The 18,543-nt window shown below is 41.4% G+C and overlaps 1 protein-coding gene across 1 annotated transcript in view; it reads left to right on the forward strand.

The window, feature by feature from the left end:
• The window catches only part of LOC309363323 (dynein axonemal heavy chain 11-like), a 216,175-nt gene that overhangs the window by 15,159 nt on the left and 182,473 nt on the right, over positions 1–18,543 (forward strand). The window contains exons 10-20 of the mRNA XM_081899478.1: positions 1,250–1,366; positions 1,912–1,998; positions 5,002–5,160; positions 9,491–9,574; positions 11,499–11,657; positions 11,757–11,879; positions 12,033–12,155; positions 16,406–16,630; positions 17,668–17,759; positions 18,161–18,287; positions 18,389–18,538. Of these exons, the coding sequence (XP_081755604.1) occupies positions 1,250–1,366; positions 1,912–1,998; positions 5,002–5,160; positions 9,491–9,574; positions 11,499–11,657; positions 11,757–11,879; positions 12,033–12,155; positions 16,406–16,630; positions 17,668–17,759; positions 18,161–18,287; positions 18,389–18,538 (1,446 nt within the window). The remainder of the gene's footprint in view (positions 1–1,249; positions 1,367–1,911; positions 1,999–5,001; positions 5,161–9,490; positions 9,575–11,498; positions 11,658–11,756; positions 11,880–12,032; positions 12,156–16,405; positions 16,631–17,667; positions 17,760–18,160; positions 18,288–18,388; positions 18,539–18,543) is intronic.

Raw genomic sequence — 18,543 nt, forward strand, 5'->3', positions numbered from 1 at the left:
GCTCTTGTTGGTCCTCCTTGATCAGTTGGTTGCTCTTGATACCACTGACCATGGTATCCTCTTGGTGTGGCTATTAGGAATTTGGGGTACTTTGGTTCTACTCTTGCCTCTAAGGACCATTAGCAGATGTACCATTTTGTGGAGATGTCTCCTCAACCCCATGGGATTTGCATTGTCTGTTCCTTCCATCCTTCCCCGCACATTTATATGAAGCTATTGAGAGATATTATATGGATATTTGGAGCCTGGTGTCACAAATCTGTGAATAACACCCTGCTCCATTTTTTCATACAAGGGAGGCACTGCTACATAGTTAAGGGAAACGATTCTCCGTCTCTGATGGCCCAGGTTTCAGAACTGGTTCAGTGTTGTTATATGTGGTTTGTTCTAAATACGGCATCTAAACTTCCAGGCTGGGAAAGAGTCAAAGCTCAGTAGTATAGCTTCTGCTCTGGCCTTCCTGAAGGTCTCCTAAATTGGAGGGAAATCTTCTGAAATGGAGAGCTAGTACAGAAAAGTCCCACTTCAGGCAGTTACCATATATATGGATGGTGACTGGAATACCAGTGTGGGTGACGGTGGAACCTGTGCGTTGTCCACCTGTTTGTTTGTTTGTTTGTTTGTTTATACCCCACCCATCTGACTGGGTTGCCCCAGCCACTCTGGGCAGCTTCCAGCATATATAAAAATATAGTAAAACATTAAACCTTAAAAAGCAAGATGTATAATTACTCATCTCCTCGAGATCTTACGGGAGGGCATTCCACTGAATGGGTGCCACTACCGAGAAGGCCATAACCTAACAGAAATATCGAATACCTGAAGTGAACTGTAATGCCACTTGGATATTGACTATGTGGGCGACTTATTGTATATTCAAATATTCACAGGTAAAAAAGTGTGGGTTCTGCTGTTCTTTAAACAAAAAGCAATACCTGCCATATACTATGTGGCAGGCAATGGAGATGCTGAGTTCATTTTCAGACTGAATATAAATTAAGCTTACTGAGATGCAGACTGTTGAACCTAAACATTTTTTTAAAAATGCAAAAAATATATTTTATGAATTACTATGAGCAATGAGTCTACAATTGCAGAGAATAATGAGGTGGAGAGTGAAAGGTGTAAATGTACCAGGGTAGGGGGGAAAAGAAAGTGAAAATAAGACATGTGTACAACCCTTTGTGAAAGGAAGGTTTGCTGACTTGATGTGCCAACGAACAAACAATATCGGTTTGTGCGTTGTTAGGAATTACCTGAAAAGTGGAAGAATCTTAAAAAGATTGCCTTCACTGTGAAGCATGAAGTGGCTCCTCTACAGTCCAATGAAGTGTCTGTTATCAGAAGAAAATGTGTACTTTTTGAGGTGAGATCAGTTCTGTGCTGTGAACCGGATGATTTTTCGTTTTTTGTTCCGATAACAAGCTGGTGGCAAGCTTCACTGAACTGAGAAATTGTAAACTCTTAGAAAAGGCTGTCTAAAGATAACAATTCAATGTTTCTGGTAATATATTCCGGATGAATCTGATAATTTAAAGCCCACTTCACCTAAAAGTGGGAATGATGCTGGCGTCCTCTTTATCTTCAATTATGTCTAATCTGTTTCTACTTCAAACATGGTGCCTGCCACTGTTGTCAGATCAAATGTAGATTTTAAATGTTTTATGCTTATCCACCGGGAATGTTTTAAATGTATGTGCGATGTGATTTGTGTCGGGGTTGTGCAGGCTGTATTAAATAAAGTTTTAAGCAAATTCAAGGGGACTTAAATGAAACGATTCAGGGTTCATGGGATGGAACGTACTTAATGGATAGCAGCCAAGGAAAAGTTACGGTATCATCTCAATGGATCACCTGCTTAACCTTTCAAGGACTCAGCTTTTGTGTTTGTGTGTATACTATGTCTTTCAGGTTAAACAGCAAGAGTTCAGAAACAGATTTAAAAATGAAGCCGTCTTTAGATTTGATGCTGAGAATCCATATGCATGCATGGACAAGGTAACATTTTTTTCTGGATTAGACACTTCAGTCACACTTAAGAGAAACTAGACACTGCTACATTTTTCTGGCATTTTTATTGGCCCTGTTCCTGTGTCGTTAACGCACAAATATTTGACAGACAAATGTTTTCCTGGCATGGAGAAAAGTAGTGAGCGATGCGTATCTTATCTGATTCTCTGCATTAGGCTGCTGTCAAAGACAGCAGGACCAAGTTCTGAGTGGCAACTCTCTATATATCTAAGAGATATATAGTGGTACCTCGGGTTAAGTACTTAATTCGTTCCAGAGGTCTGTTCTTAACCTGAAACTGTTCTTAACCTGAAGCACCACTTTAGCTAATGGGGCTATTTATGTATATGTTTTGTTTATGCTGGTCTATGATCGTAATAAAGTACTTGACTTGATAGCTAATGGGGCCTCCTGCTGCCGCCGGGCTACCGGAGCCCGATTTCTGTTCTTATCCTGAAGCAAAGTTCATAACCTGAAGGACTGTTTCTGGGTTAGCGGAGTCTGTAACCTGAAGCGTATGTAACCTGAAGTGTATGTAACCCGAGGTACCACTGTACATATGTATGTCTAAGAGAGTTCCAACAACCTGAAGCTAAATATCTCGAACAACTATCTTGGGTGAGGGGCGTAAAATTTGTATGATTCATTTAAGACTAGCCTCAGTGAAAGGAATTATGATATTTTCCCAGATGTAACTTGGGGTTTTCCATAGTCCCATTTTACTCAGGACTTACTAGAACCTAGCTTAGGAGACCTTACCTCAATCAAGAGGAAAGAAGGCAGTATCAAAATGTTTCTTTTTTCCCTTTTTTAAGGCAAAACCCCAAATAGGTGTTCAGAAAGCAGACATTTATTGTAGTATGTTACTTGTGCAACATGTTTTGACTAATTTCTTTCACTACAATTTAATCTCAAGCAGTTTTTAAAATGTTCCACATTATAGAGGGGGGCTTCAAGTCAAAAGGGAGGGCCTGGTTCAAGAGCAAGGATGGAGAGCCTGTGGTCCAGTAGGTGTCATTGGACTCCAACTCCCATCAGCTAAAGCCAACATGGCCAATAGTCAAGGATGATGGGAGCTGTAGTCCAACAACATCTTCAGGGCCCCAGGTTTCCCATCCTTGTTTAAAAAAGTAACAGTGTTAGCCTCTCTCTCCAAACATAACTGGGAGGAGCTTCAATATTTTCTGAATTGGGCCTTGACCTTGTTGCGTGACCTTGGATGCAACAGTTTAGCACACCCATCAATTATCTTACATACTTCGATTGATGGCAAACAAAACTGATTCCATTTATTTATGTATTAAAGCATTTATAGCTTGCTCTGCATGAGTCCTGATAATCAGGGTGGCGTACAACCAAACTTCTATGCAAAGGACACTAGAGACCCAGCTCATCAAGATGAACACAAATACTCACAGCAAGAGTATTTGTAAGAAAACAACAGGGCAGGCTAAACAGTCACCCACACAAAAAGCAAGTCTAAAACCATTTAAGATTTCTGAACAAATTAATAACTTTTAAGTTGACTTGGCACCAAAACGGGGGGGGGGGGGGGACCAGGTGGCGCATTGGAAGATGGCCGACAATAACATCTCTCCAACCCATACGAGGTAATTAAGAGGCTGCGATGGGAAGTATGCAGTCTTCCTACCCCCCTCCCCAAAGAGATGGGGGGCTGCCTTGCCAGCGGTGTCCACAACGCAGCCCTGGATTCGAGAGAAGGGGGTACCGGTCACTTGGCACGAACCCTCGATGCGGTCGGCTCTACCTGACGCCGGTTCCAATCAGCGCGTGCTGGTTCGCTTTAGCTCGGGATTATAATTGGAAATATAGGATTGGAATGAAGCTAAAGCACATACATCAAGCAACGATTGGGAGATAAGACTGCTGACTAATAGATCTCTGTGACCGGAGTGACGGATGGATAAGTAAATCAACTGATGAACCACCATTAAGAGATTGGTATGTTTGGAATGAAAAAGAAGGGGGGGAGGAAAAAACCTTTCTTTTCTTTGCATTATGTGATATTAATAACCCTCCACCCCAGAAAGAAGCATTTTATTAATCACAAGCAGGAATTCAAGAACTGTGTGGAGTGGATTATAATTAAAGAGATGATTGGTAAACAACGAGAACGGAGGGAAATTTTATGGCGCAGTTTAAAATGGCGTCTCGCTAAGACAGGCTTGCCTGAGAAAGAAAGACAGGGGGAGGAGAATCAGGACCTTTGGAATGAGAATGACTGGAATGTGATCTTAACAGAGCCCTCCTGATATACTTGGCAAGCCTGAGAAAATTAAAGGACAGACCGAAGTTAATTTTTTTTATGGAAGCGTGGAATGACGGCTGTCCCTGAGTGATATGATTTTTGGAGAGTACAAAACCCACGCAGAGAATGCCTGTCTCCAATCTGCTTGTGAAGATTATCAGAGATCGCAAAGAAAGGAATATATGATAACAATAAGAAGATGAAGAAAGTAATAAAGGACTATCTGGATTGAACTGGTTAGAACTGTTTAATTAACGCAGCAATATAAGTGATGTTTGGACTCGTTCGGAGCTTGATGTATGGGCACCCCCAATAAAATTTAAAATTTGCCTGTATAATTTGGAACTAATGTGATTTGGATAATGTGATGTGATTGGCCTGTTAATAATTTTTTAAAAAAAAGACTTGGTACCAAAACAGTAGTAATGTCAGTGCCTTTTGTAAGAAGAGGGAATTTCACATTGTGCAAACACTCAGATTATTTACCAGGATAGAATTCCTATGGAAGAATCACTCTTCTTCATATCTAGTGTAATCTTTTACTTCTCTAGTATTTACCCCTAAAAAATTAGCAATGTGTTTCACCAATACTTATCAGAATCAAAGAACATCAGAAGCAGTGTCTTCATTAGAGACATCCATATATCCAGGTTCTTGTGAACATGTAAGCAAAAACCTGGTGCTTTTGCTTGATAATATGTTTCAAAATGGTGTCCTTGCAGACTCATAAAGACATTGCAAAACTAGAGACAGAAATGAAACTGCTGCAGGAAACTGCAAAGCTTTTTGAAGTGAGTGTGCCAGAATACAAGCAGCTGAAACAGTGCCGTACTGATGCCATCTTGCTTAAATCAGTCTGGGATATGGTGGTGTTTGTCCAGGTAAGGACTTGCTTTTGCCATTTGCATTAAAGGGGTGCTATTTCAGAGAGGACGGAATGAATTGGTATAAGATTACTTTGTGATTTGGTGGGTCCTGTGTTGATTGTGTCTGTGACCTGCTGGGGCATGGAAACAGTAACAAGTTTATGGAGATAAGGAATGAAGCAAAATAGTAAAGGAGTTTACTAAGAACCCAAAACTCAAGATGATATCGTGCATTCAAGCTCGTTTGTCCAGCCAGCAACTGAGAAACTAAACCAGCCTCTTGTCAGCTCCTTCACAGGCATACCAGATCACAATCCAAATTCACCTACCCCATCAATGACCATTTATCCCTTTATAATTGTTGGTGTTTTTCGAGTCTGTTGATGAGGCAAGTCAATAAGCAATTTGAACACTTCACCCCTTCAGGCTTACTGTGGCTGTGGGCTGATCTGCCTCCCTCCTCCTCTCTGGTGCCCCGATGCTCTCCTTCCTGTCCCCTTGCTTTGCTCAAACAAACCAAAGTTGGTGTCCAAAACAGAAACCGAAAGCCATTTCATACTGTGGTTTCTAACTATGGCTGGCTCAAACCAGGAAGTGGAGAACACTAGAAGGAGGGAGAGATGAGCACATGTCAGAAGTCCACTCACAATCTATGGTTTAGCCATTGCTTCTGAACCTGTTGTGAGCCTGTTTGTTGGAGTTTGTAAAAGTTCTTCCCGTGTCTAAAGAACAAAGACTTTCCTTAGATATCACACTTCAAAAATAAGAACAGGGATAGAGCCAATCAGGCTTGACAATGGTTTCCAATTGCTCATTCTCAAGAGAATTTAGAATTGAAATACTTTGTCACTTGTACAACTTGCATACTGTGAGATTACACGAGCACTCCCCACTCAGCTCTCTTAGTCTTAATTCCCCTTGTTTACTGACGCACACCCACCAAACCCGAAAGTCAGTTGCCCTGTTGTTTTCTTTTCATTCAGCAGCCTAACAGTTCTTGGATAGAAGCTGTTCTTTACCCTGTTGGTGCGACTAATTATGCTTCTATATCTTCTGCCTGAGGGCAGGAGATCAAGAAAGTGCCGGCCAGGGTGTGAATCTTCCCTGAGAATTTTTCTCACTCTCCTGAGGCAACGTTCTTCCGCTATTTCATCCAGCGGATTCACAGGACAGCCCATAATAGCTTGTGCTGTATTCACCACCCTCTGTAGGCACTTCCTATCAGTTGATGTCAAACCAGCGTACCACACCGTGATGCAGTTTGAAAGGACACTTTCTGTTGTGGACCGGTAGAAGGAGATCATCAAATGTTGATTGACATTGTTCTTTCGCAATACTCTGGGAGATGGAGTCTCTGTTGGGCTTTCTTAACCACCTGGGTTGTATTGATTTTCCAAGTAAGGTCTTCACTGAGATAAACTCCTAGGAATTTAAAGGAAGAGACTCTCTCCACACAGCCCACCCCGATGTACAGTGGGGGTGATGTTGGCACACTTACTGACCCATCCATAGATCAAAACAGATTCATATTTGTGTTTGTTTTCTGTGGGCACACAAAACTATTTTTTACTGAATCATGTGACTGCTTCATCTTGCCCACTTTTGTCTCTTCTGACATACAGCAGTTCTTAAACAGTCTCAGGTAGCGTGCTTCATCAGCCCTATTGAGTTTGCTTTAATCAAGAAGTTTGAGGATTGAATATGGAACCTTCTGCTATTCCTCATCACTACAAAAATAAAATAAAATCTAGGGAGGTGTGGAAGTTTGCTACCATAGATCCCAGAAAATGATGACAAAGCTGAAAGCATTGAAATTACTTGTTGTATCCCTCATCTGACAAAATAAAATAGAATTTCCTGATGGGGATTGTTGTGGTTTGAATGAGCTTGAAATAGGCTCCTCTGATGGGAGAAAAATATGTCCTTGAAAATTAATTCCATTCTATTTCTGCTTTGTGCCATGTGGCAAGTGCATGTATGACAATGCTAAATTATTTATGAACATGTGCCTAAAATGAATAAAACACACAGGAACAATGCTAAGAAAAACCAGATGCTAGAGATGCACATCAATATTCTATTTGATGATCTTCTGTCTCTAATGATCCTAGGATTTCCATTTTGTGTCATTTCCAAGTCTGTTTACATAAAAAAAAAAAAAACCACGAATGGAAATAACGGGTGTCAGTGCTAAACCTGGAAAAAAGAAACTCAGAGAGAATGTTCCTTTCCTTTCCCTATACAACATTCCATATAAATGCATAACCTGAGGTGGAAGCAAATGGTTCCTTTCTACAATAGAAGAGTCCTTCCATCAGAAGAAAGGAACCATTTAATTCGGTACAATGTGTTTCCTTAGTCCGCTGATGGAGTCCATTTTTGCTTTAAAAAAGGGGGGGGGGTAAAAGAAGCATTAAAAATGTGTATTGTTTCATCATTTGTCCTTCCATCTTTGGCAATTTTTATTTTATGAGCAGATAAGACTATAAGATGTTGAGTCTGACAGTTTCTTAAAGGTAAAGGGACCGCTGACCGTTAGGTCCAGTCATGGACGACTCTGGGGTTGCAGCGCTCATCTCGCTTTACTGGCTGAGGGAAACAGCATACAGATAATGCTCTAAATGAAAACTTGGAAACCCAGACATTTCAATGAGCGTGATTACATTTTTTATTTTTTGGCAATTTGTCATTCCTGTCAGTCAATGTAAAAGTGAAAATGATGAAGCTGTTGCTTGAGCAGTCCACCACTACAAGGGCCCAGATGTTCCTGTACATCTGTTGCTGCTGCTATTTCTATAGAATCAGTTTATAGGGGGTTGCTAAGTTGACAACTGAGTCAAGGAAGGCCTGAGCCAGCTTATCAACTCTACATTCCATCTGTGTAGTCCATGATGAGTAACAAACTGAAAACAGTTTGTATGAAAGATATAATTTGGCACTGGCACTAATGTGTTCTTCTGTTCACAAAAATGCAGAAATGTCCACCACATTTCACCTTCATCTGTAGCCCCTTCACCTCAATCAATCTCTACCATTGCCAATGAGTAGACTTTCACTGGGTGCTGTGATTTGCAGAAGGAAAGGGAGATGCGAAAGCCCGCTTTGGTGAAGATTAACTCTGTTCCATTTATGGAAAGAAAGTTTGGGTTGGATCTTAAGATCTCTCTTCTAGGATAACGTAAGGGAGTCATTTAGGAAGGGGGCAGGTAGCTTCAAACCACATACATGTGAGTTGTCAGAGCTCTGGTTAAATATGAAAAGTAGTCATAACAAAACTTAAAATATGCTGGTTATGTTTTTTGTTTGGTTTTGTTTTGCAACGGAGGCTGCACCTCGGAACCCACTTAAGTCCCATCTAAGCCCATAGATGGGACGTGGGTGGTGCTGTGGGTTAAACCACAGAGCCTTGCCGATCAGAATGTTGGCGGTTCGAATCCCCGCAACAGGGTGAGCTCCCGTTGCTCGGTCCCTGCTCCTGCCAACCTAGCAGTTTGAAAGCACGTCAAAGTGCAAGTAGATAAATAGGTACCGCTCCGGCGGGAAGGTAAACGGTGTTTCCGTGCCTCTCTGGTTCGCCAGAAGTGGCTTAGTCATGCTGGCCACATGACCCGGAAGCTGTACGCCGGTTCCCTCGGCCAATAAAGCGAGATGAGCCCTGCAACCCCAGAGTCGGTCCCGACTGGACCTAATGGTCAGGGGTCCCCTTACCTTTACCTTAAGCCCATCTAAGCCCCATTTAAGCCATCTTGACTGGTGAGAAAACACTGCACTGTTAATCTCAGGTATATCTTAAAACAAACCTTTGAATGTTGCCCCACTACCGAAACCAGAAATGGCACATTGATCTTAACATTTAATGAACATCAAGGAAACGAACAGACAGAATTTCAACAATTCTTTTTGATTAGACATTTTCCTTTTCTTAACCAAGTATGACTGATGACAGCAGGTCGGACAAATGAATTTGGAGTAGGGGAGGAGAGGCTTTCTAGCAAATGATTAAAACATCAACCTCCTCTCTCCAGGTTTTGATGAGAGGGCTTTCTGTTGAACGCAAGAGAATTTCTGTGGGGATGTAATGCCTTTGGAATATGAATCTTCTGGACAATGTTTTCTCTCCCTTAAAAAGCTGGCAAGACTTTCTAGTGCACAGAATCAAGAATACATGTCTCCTTAGATTAGATTTCAGCCTCAGTAGGTTTCAGATTTTGAAAATCATTTTGTATGCATTGTACATTATACATATTTATACACAGAACCTACAGGTGAGCTTGAAAGCTCTCTTTGCATCCTAAGATGCTGCAAAAAAAAAAGTTATGGGATTCTTCTTTCCTCCTATCTACAGATGAGCATTAAAGACTGGATGAAAACTCCATGGAAACAAATAAATGTTGAACAAATGGATGTGGACCTTAGAAGATTTTCAAAGGTGATAAATACTCCAAATTACTATATTGTATTTACATGCACTGTACTTAACTGAGCTGGCAAACCAATCTTTTTGCATACAGTAGAGTATACAGTAACTTTTGGTTCTCGAACTGAAGTGGTGCCTAGTGCCTGAGAAGCACTGCAGAGAAAAGGCTTGAGAACTCTCAACTAGACTTACTTACACTGGTTTAACAGTAATTCCTTCCCCCTCAGAGAACCCCAGGGGCTGACTTCTTTCAAGGCTAGCAAACTGTAACAGAGAATTCACAAGCACCCCTACCATGCTACGATTTCAACATTTCTTTGGCGGAAGCCAAGAAAGTTGAAAGTGGTTTGTAGAGTTGCTTTATAGGTTTGCAGAGTAGATAATAGCTTTCTTGTCCTTTTGTCTTGAGCTGTGGGGTGCTTCCAGACAGGTGTTGATTGTGGGATCAGTGCTCCTCATGCATGCAATGAGCCCACACTCATTTGCTGTGTGTGCATCATGCCATTGGCATCAAAATGCTAGCTGCCATTCTCCACTCTCTTTGAATCCCAATTTATCCTTTCGAGGGAAAATCTGGTATTATTATTATTATTATTAACAACAACAACCTCAAATTAAGCCTTGATTGGAAGCCCCTACTTTGGGATCACTGCATTAAACACCGAGAAGTGTTTAAATGGTATGCACTTATAAGATTTGCCTGTTAAATGAATTGATCATATTTTATTTTGTCTGATTATCTATCTATCTGACAAAATGTTATCATCTATCTATCTGTCTGTCTGTCTGTCACCTATATCTATCATCTATCTATCTATCATCTATCTATCTATCTATCTATCTATCTATCTATCTATCTATCTATCTATCTATCTATCTATCATCTATCTATCTATCATCTATCTATCTATCATCTATCTATCTATCTATCTATCTATCTATCATCTATCTATCTATCATCTATCTATCTATCATCATCTATCTATCATCTATCATAATCTATCAATCTTCTATTTATCATTTATCATCTATCTATCATCTATCATCTATCTCTATCTATCTATCATCTATATATCATCTATCTATCTATCTATCTATCTATCTATCTATCTATCTAATCTATGGCTTTGTAAATTAATACATATGGCCTCACACACTGATACAGCTCTTTTACATACAGCCTATGAAGATACAAGTTATGTGTGCAAGCTTTGCCCCTGCACAGAACTGTCTCTGCATTTTTGCTGGGCACAGATTGCAGGACCAACAGCTATGTGCGTCCATTTTGTCTGCATGCAGACTCTCTGTGGAAAAGCTGGACAATCTGTGAATGATGAGGGGACAGGAGCAATGGACACAATCTCAGCCATAGATGCCTGTCTGGGGGCCAAGGCTTTTTGGGCCCTCTCATTGTTTATTTTTAGGGAGCCAGGGCCCCTCATTGTTTGAGGCCAAATGCAGAACTGGAAGCAAAGTGATGTAAGGAAACATTGTATTGGGCCCCCTCAATGTTCTTTGGAAGATGGCACCTCTGATCTCAGCCCCCCAGCCCAGTCAATGTATTGAGCACCCCCTGTTTGGTCAATTGAACAAATCTCTAGTAGGGAGCATTGCAGTTGCAAAGGATCTTCATTGTGCAATACATGCCCCCACCCAAAGTGTTACATTTGGATGATATCTGGCCTACTGAAAACTTAAACCAGGCATAGGCAAACTCGGCCCGCCAGATGTTTTTGGACTACAACTCCCATCATCCCTAGCTAACAGGACCAGTGGTCAGCGATGATGGGAATTGTAGTCTCAAAACATCTGGAGGGCCGAGTTTGCCAAGCCTGGCTTAAGCATTTACATAGTTTCTGAAAGCAACTTTGTGTTTTACATCTGTCTCCCATTGCTTGCATGCTTGCTTTCTTTTCATGGTTTCTGTACCACACAGGACATGAAGACTTTGGATAAAGGAATACGTGCTTGGCATGTATATGTGGGATTAGAGTCAACAGTTAAGAATTTGTTAACCTCCTTGAGAGCAGTGAATGAACTTCAGAACCCTGCGGTCCGGAGAAGACACTGGCAACAACTTATGGCTGCAACAGGGGTATAGCTTTTTGGCTTCGTACACTGGAACTGTGTGCACACAAATGCCATATCTTATCCTGAGCTGCAAATGACTTTTCTTTTCAATTTCGTTTCCCAGGTCTGCTTTGTCATGAACGAAGACACTACACTAGGGGACCTTTTAGCTCTCCAGCTCCACAGGGTAGAAGATGAAGTGAAACATATTGTGGATAAAGCTGTGAAAGAAATGGCAATAGAAAAAGTAGGCCACAGTTAATGTATTAAAAGCAACAGCTGCTTTCGTAGGAAATAGTCAACCGTCCTAATGACACTGAAGTCAGGGGCGTGATGTGCATATAGTGTTAACAGGACCAGGGCGGCACTCGTGGAACCGATTTGTTTTCTTTTTCCACAGGCACTCATGGAAATCAATCAGACATGGGGTGTTATGGATTTCTCCTATGAAGAACATCACAGCACAGGCACGCCATTGTTGAAATCCGACGAAAACCTTATAGAAACACTAGAAGACAACCAGGTGATGGCTTGCTCTGAATGTTTTCTCCAAGGCATTATGTAGCACGCCTGCCAACTATTTAGAGTCATTATCCAACTCTTAGAGCATTTTGGAGGATCATGCAGAACTTTGTGTGTGTGGCCTTTTCAATTCTAGCCCTTATTTCCCAGAAGCAGTCAATGTATTGTGTCAAATGCGAAGTACATAACCCGTTATTGTTCCAAACAATAGCCATAAGCAAGAGATCCCTCCAGCATCTCAGGGAAGACTTCGAAGTTCTGTGGGTGAGCCACATTAGCGTGATTGTAAGTCGTTGGATGGGATCCCCTGAGAGTTCATTTAAACAGAAACAATGCCTTCTAATATTTCCATGCACTTTTTAAGAATACATACAAAACAACGCAAATAGTTTTTTTTATATTAGATATTAAATTGTTTTAACCCACACCACAACCCTCCTGATTTTCCAGAGTTTTTAATTTTTGTCAAGTCAAAACAAATTTTAAAAATGCAGTGGATCTTTATGAATGCATATTATCTGCAAGAGATCATAGTGCTACACTTGGCACCACACATCCTGCAGCAGGGGTCGGCAAACTTTTTCAGCAGGGGGCCAGTTCACTGTCCCTCAGACCTTGCGGGGGGCCGGACTATATTTTTTTTTGGGGGGGATGAATGAATTCCTATGCCCCACGAATAACCCAGAGATGCATTTTAAATAAAAGGGCACATTCTACTCATGTAAAAACACGCTGATTCACGGACCGTCCGCAGGCCAGATTTAGAAGGCGATTGGGCCGGATCCGGCCCCCGGGCCTTAGTTTGCCTACCCATGTCCTACATGGATGATTGGTTCTTGTTCTCTGGTTCTATCGGGTCCACCACACTTTTCAACATCTTTTTAACGGCATTTCTTTTGGGAGGTACTAAACATGAAATTGATCTCAGGAGTTTAAAATCTGTTTATATATCCCGCCTTTTCAAAATCTTGAGTCAAATTGAAAAACAATTAAAAAACGCAATGAAACACAATCAAAAGTGCTATTCAGAGGGAGAAGGGGGGTAGGGAAAGCTTTTAAAACAAACAAACAAACAAAATATTCTAGTCTAATTGGTACACTTAGACAATCTGTGATGACAACATTTATAGGTAAACAGAAACTGGCAATAATTTGTACACATTCCAGTTTGGTTGGTCTGTACCCAAAACTATTACTTATGCTGCAGGTGTTCGTCCTGCGGCAACTTAGAGGAGGGCTTTCTCTGTGATGTCCCCTAATCTCTGAAATAAACTCTCCGTTCAGATATGGCAGGCACATACTGTGGTGATTTTCCACTGGCTGTGAAAAAAACAATTTGCTCAAGCTTTCCGTTTCTTTTGAATCATCAGAATCAGTGCTTTCCCCCCTAAAAAATGTTTAGAGCTACTCTCATTGTCCTATTCATATTGAAATGCTGCCCCTCAATGATTCACAAAATGTTTAGGGGTATGCGTACCCCTGCGTCCCCCCAGAAAAAAATGCACTGATGGTGGTTTATAGGGACTGCAGTTCTTAGGGCTATTTAAAAAAGCACAACCAGAGTGTGTTCTCATTGAACTGATTGATGCAAATTGCATTCTGGACCCGTTCACAAGAATGACTTTTATGAGGCTGTCACTGAGGTAGCTGCAAAAAAAATGATGCCATGGGTTGAGAAAACTGGCAGTAATTAAATGCTGAGTCACTACTTTACTGTGTCAAATTATTGACAGGTTGACTTCAGTAAACTAAGCACACACTAGTTAAGTGGAGTGCTTGCAAATGCTTCAGGGGGAAAAAATCTGATGTTCAGGCATGACTGCTGATGCTTACAAAAAAGAATCCTTAGCAAAAACGTAAGGGAAGACGGTTCTCTCCCCCACCCCCCAAAAAATAACCTAATGAGGACTGAAGGTACTCAGTGACCATAAAATTCTGGCTGACTTGCGGAAAAGGAATGATAAACCATGTGGGAGGGGAAATGGAATACAGTGGTACCTTAGTTGTCGAACTTAATCCATTCTGGGAGTCCGTTCGACTCCTGAAACAGTTCGAAAACCAAGGGGTGGTTTCCAATTGGCTGCAGGAGCTTCCTGCACCCAACCAGAAGCCGTGGAATCTGTGCTGGACGTTCGACTTCCGAAAAATGTTCACAAAACGGAACTCTCACTTCCAGGTTTGTGGCGTTCGGGAACCAAGCCATTTGACAATCAAGGTACCACTGTAGAATATTGTGGAGATGGGTATGGCTGACCAGGACACTGAACGGGAGTACTTCACACTACAGTAATGGTTCAAGGTCCCACTTTTCTTCATAATCATAGTAGTTAAAATAAGCATTATGTAATGAAGAGCTCAGAAGAGTTTGTCTTTCCTATTATGCCCTCCTGGCACTCAGCACCAGAACAGGCTGGAGGGTCCGGGGTGGAGGGTTTGGTGTATAAAAATTCTCCCTCCCCCTCTCTGTCCAGGTTCCTGGTCTGTTTATGTGCTGATCTGGAGTGTGTTTGTGTTAGCAGAATGTGCTGGGGATTCTGTCGGTGTGCTTCTCACTCAGCTGCTCACCAGTCTCCCAGTCTGAGCTGATTGAAGTGGTCTCATTGCTGAGGAGTCCCAGGGCAATTGTCTTGGGGGAATCTCAGTGTTTATGCTGAGACCACTTGGATATGGGGTGTTTGGCTGCCATGACTAGCATAGGACTACCCCAATATATCACCAGCCTAAGACAAGTAGCAGGTCTAAAGTGGGGGTTTTGCAACTCCTCCTTTGTCATAGTCAGATGACTTCCTGCTGAATTTTTGACTTGTGTCAGTTTGTTCCCTCTGTAGGGCAAGGGATCTATTGAGACAGGCCATCCCTACAGAGGCTGGTGGATTCTAAAGAACTTTGTCAGATTCCTGTGCTGGCTTGGTTGTGAAATGCAGGGTGATCTGGGCAATTGTTAATTGTTCCTTGGAGTATTCCCCTGCTAGGCAGAGCCAATACAATTCTTTGGTGCAGGACAAGTTGGGGACAATGAAAGGAGTTGAGAGGCAACTAGAATACAAGTGGAGGAAAACTCATATTCAAGCCTTGTTCCGCAGCAGTGATGGTGCTGAAGAATCAATTCTTTTCCACTAGCCACCATTGCTACCATCTCAATATTTCACAGTGGACCTTGCCTAAGTGGTTCGAGGCCTCTTAAGCTCTGGCCCTTTGGATGGTGTAGCAGAGCCCTCAGTGGCATGTTATGACATATGTAAGAGTCATTTTGAGGGTACAATTGTTTGCATCCACCACAACTTAGATTCCACAGTTCTTGCAGTTCATCAGTGGAGATGGCCATTATGCTGTATAGTCCCATATTGTTGGATGAATTTCAGTAATTTGGACTCTGGCAGACGAACTTGGGGTTCAGTCATGATCATGTGACAATGTTTTTGCTTGTCATTCTAGCAGAAAGGGGATGAATTGCAGACTTAGGGAACTGGGCCTAATTACCCATGGAGGATACTGAATTTCTAAATCCAATTCAGTTGGGGTTCAGGCCTGGTTTTGTCACTAAAACCATCTTGGTTGTCCTCTGGGAAGAGTGGCAAGAGGAATGTAACCCAAATGACGATCATTGTTTAAATTAGGGATGGGAGGAAATACTGTTTCAATGCAAAATTTCCTGAATCGGTAAGTGAATTGAAACACAGCTAACCTTCAAAAGGTTCACCTCTCTGAATTTTATCCTGTAGTTCTCCCGCCCGAAAGTGAATATTATCTATAAAACTGCAGTATATTAGCAAAAAATATTTGTGGGAGTGTGTATTATTAGACAAAATTGCACACAAAATACATACATTGGGAGAAATGCGCATTTAAATCTATATGAATTTTCATGTGGACTTCTTAAATGTGGAAATGGGGCAAATAGTAAACTTTGAAAAATGAGAAGCAGAGAGAAAACAAAACTGACAGACTCATTCACTCCTAGTCTTAACCTTGGACGGATGTACATTGGTCATTTATAACATTAGAAATGTGTTATTAAAATGTGACACCAGAGGGCGCTGTAGAGCAGCGAGCCCTCGACAGTGGAAAATTGCATTGAGAGTTATATGACGTTACATTTAATAACATTTTTACAGATCAATGTAGATCCTGCCCTTGTTTATATTTGATATATATTATAGAACCTAGTTAAATCATTTTAAGAGGCAACTAATAAATATAAATTGCAAATTAATAAATACCGTACATGGCTGTATTCAAATATTGTTGCAGGTGCTGCTTCAGAACATCCTCATGAGTAAATATGTGGAATATTTCCTGGTGGAGGTCAGCAGCTGGCAAAAGATCTTAATGGTAGCAGACATGGTAATTTCACTGTGGCTGGAAGTGCAGCAAACCTGGGCTCATCTCCAGAGTATTTTTACCAATTCTGAGGATATACGGAAGCAGCTTTCAGAAGATGCTAAAAGATTTGAGGGGATTGATAAGGATTTCAAGGTATGAACAAGCATCTCAATCTTTTCTTCTCCAAAAACTATGTGAGAGAGAAAAGAATGAAGACTTATCTCAAATTCAAACCTTAAAGTCCTCGCAGTTGGTTTGTTCTGCAATTTGTAATTCAGCTCTTCTGGTATGCACATGTACTTTAGTTCAATTAAGCTCTAATTAACAGGGGAACCCCAGCTTCTTAAGGGCGGTGTAGGAGGGTATTCGCCAGGCAAAGTGTTTTTGCACTCAGCACCTCCCTGGCCCCTGCATTCCATGCTAGAGCGAGAACCAGGTAACCTCCCCTGCCCCTGGGAGGAATTTGCAATAATGATATCATCCTTGTTTTTCCATCGCCTATACTCTCCCGCTGCCATGGGAGCTGCCTCCATTAAGGCAAGCCAGAACCGAAAGCCTGCAATTTTAATCTCTCTTAAACTCTATAGCTGCTGAATTTTTAGAGGCTATTGAATTCCAAGGGGTAGTCATGTTGATCTGGTGACAGCTTAAAGACCGTCTTCAAAGCTGTGTTACTATTATAATAATAAACTACTGTATAATGAAGTTGAATGCTGAATATGCATCTCTTTACCCTGGCCTCTCACACTTGAGATGTGTGTGTTTTGTACCCACTCTAGTCCCATGATGGTAATTTGTTTTAATTACTTTAAAATTCTGAATATTTATTTTTTTTTGTATCCCACCTTGGAACCAATTACTACTACTACTATTACTAAATCAAATCAAATCAAATACCTTTATTGGCATCACTTACTACTACAATTATTCAACCTCTTTGCCCAGATCCTTTCTCACAATTAACCACATAAAGCAGGTAATTCTAACAGACATATTTTTTCAGACTAAATATGACTTAGCCAGATTGTCTAAAATTCACATTCATGGCTGAGCAGAGATTTTCACCCTCTTCCCTATGCAAATGCAACACTCCGCTTGAAATGCCCTGTTGACTCTCAAAAAGAAGCTCCATCCCACTTTGAAATATTATTTTCATTTCCTTCTGCTTTTCCTCCCTCTTGGTTGTTCAGGAACTTATGGCTGTGGTGGTGAAGGCAAAAAAGGTCATAGAAGTAACAACCCAGATGGGATTACTTGGAAAACTGGAAGTTCTTCAACAAAGGTTTGACCTAAATGGATTTAAGGCTTACTTATGGAAGTATCAGTGGCGTAGCGTGGGGGGTGCAGGGGGGCCGGCCGCACCAGGCGCAACATCTGGGAGTTAGGGTTAGGGGGCGCAAATCCACGGGTTAGAGGGTGCAAATTACTTGCCTTGCCCCGGGTGCTGACAACCCACACTACGCCACTGGGAAGTATACATCTGAACTGGGTTCTAAAAGCCCTTTTTGTGGGAAGGAGAGGAGAATTTTTGTTGCTATAATTGAAAATCAAAACCCTTGCTCAGTGATCTGCCAGCAATCTATCTTCTGCAAGATAGATTATGGGTACTTGACTCCAGTGATTACCTCACTGGCAATTCTAATTGTCTTTCTTTCTTTTACATTTGTTGACTTTGTTTTTCAGGCTCACACTTTGTGAGAAATCCTTAGCCGATTACTTAGATGCCAAGAGACTCACCTTTCCAAGATTCTATTTTGTCTCTGCAGTGGATTTGTTAGAAATCATCTCTAAAGGAACGCATCCCAAGCAGGTATTTTTCTTCTTCTCCCACTGACGTTGTTTGCTTTGCTAATTCTTGATGGCAGCAAACTGAAGCCATAACATTATTAACTTTGTAAAACTGGTCAACAGATTACCAGGCACTTGGTGAAGCTCTTTGACAATGTGGCCGACCTTAAATTTGAAGAGGACACAAACACTGAAATACAAATGGCCATAGGGATGTACAGCAGAGAAGGAGAGTTTGTGGTCTTCTCGGAGCCCTGTTTCTGCAAGGGGCAGGTAAA

Source organism: Podarcis melisellensis (genome assembly GCF_964234715.1).
Source record: "Podarcis melisellensis genome assembly, chromosome: 1".
NCBI lineage: Eukaryota > Metazoa > Chordata > Lepidosauria > Squamata > Lacertidae > Podarcis > Podarcis melisellensis.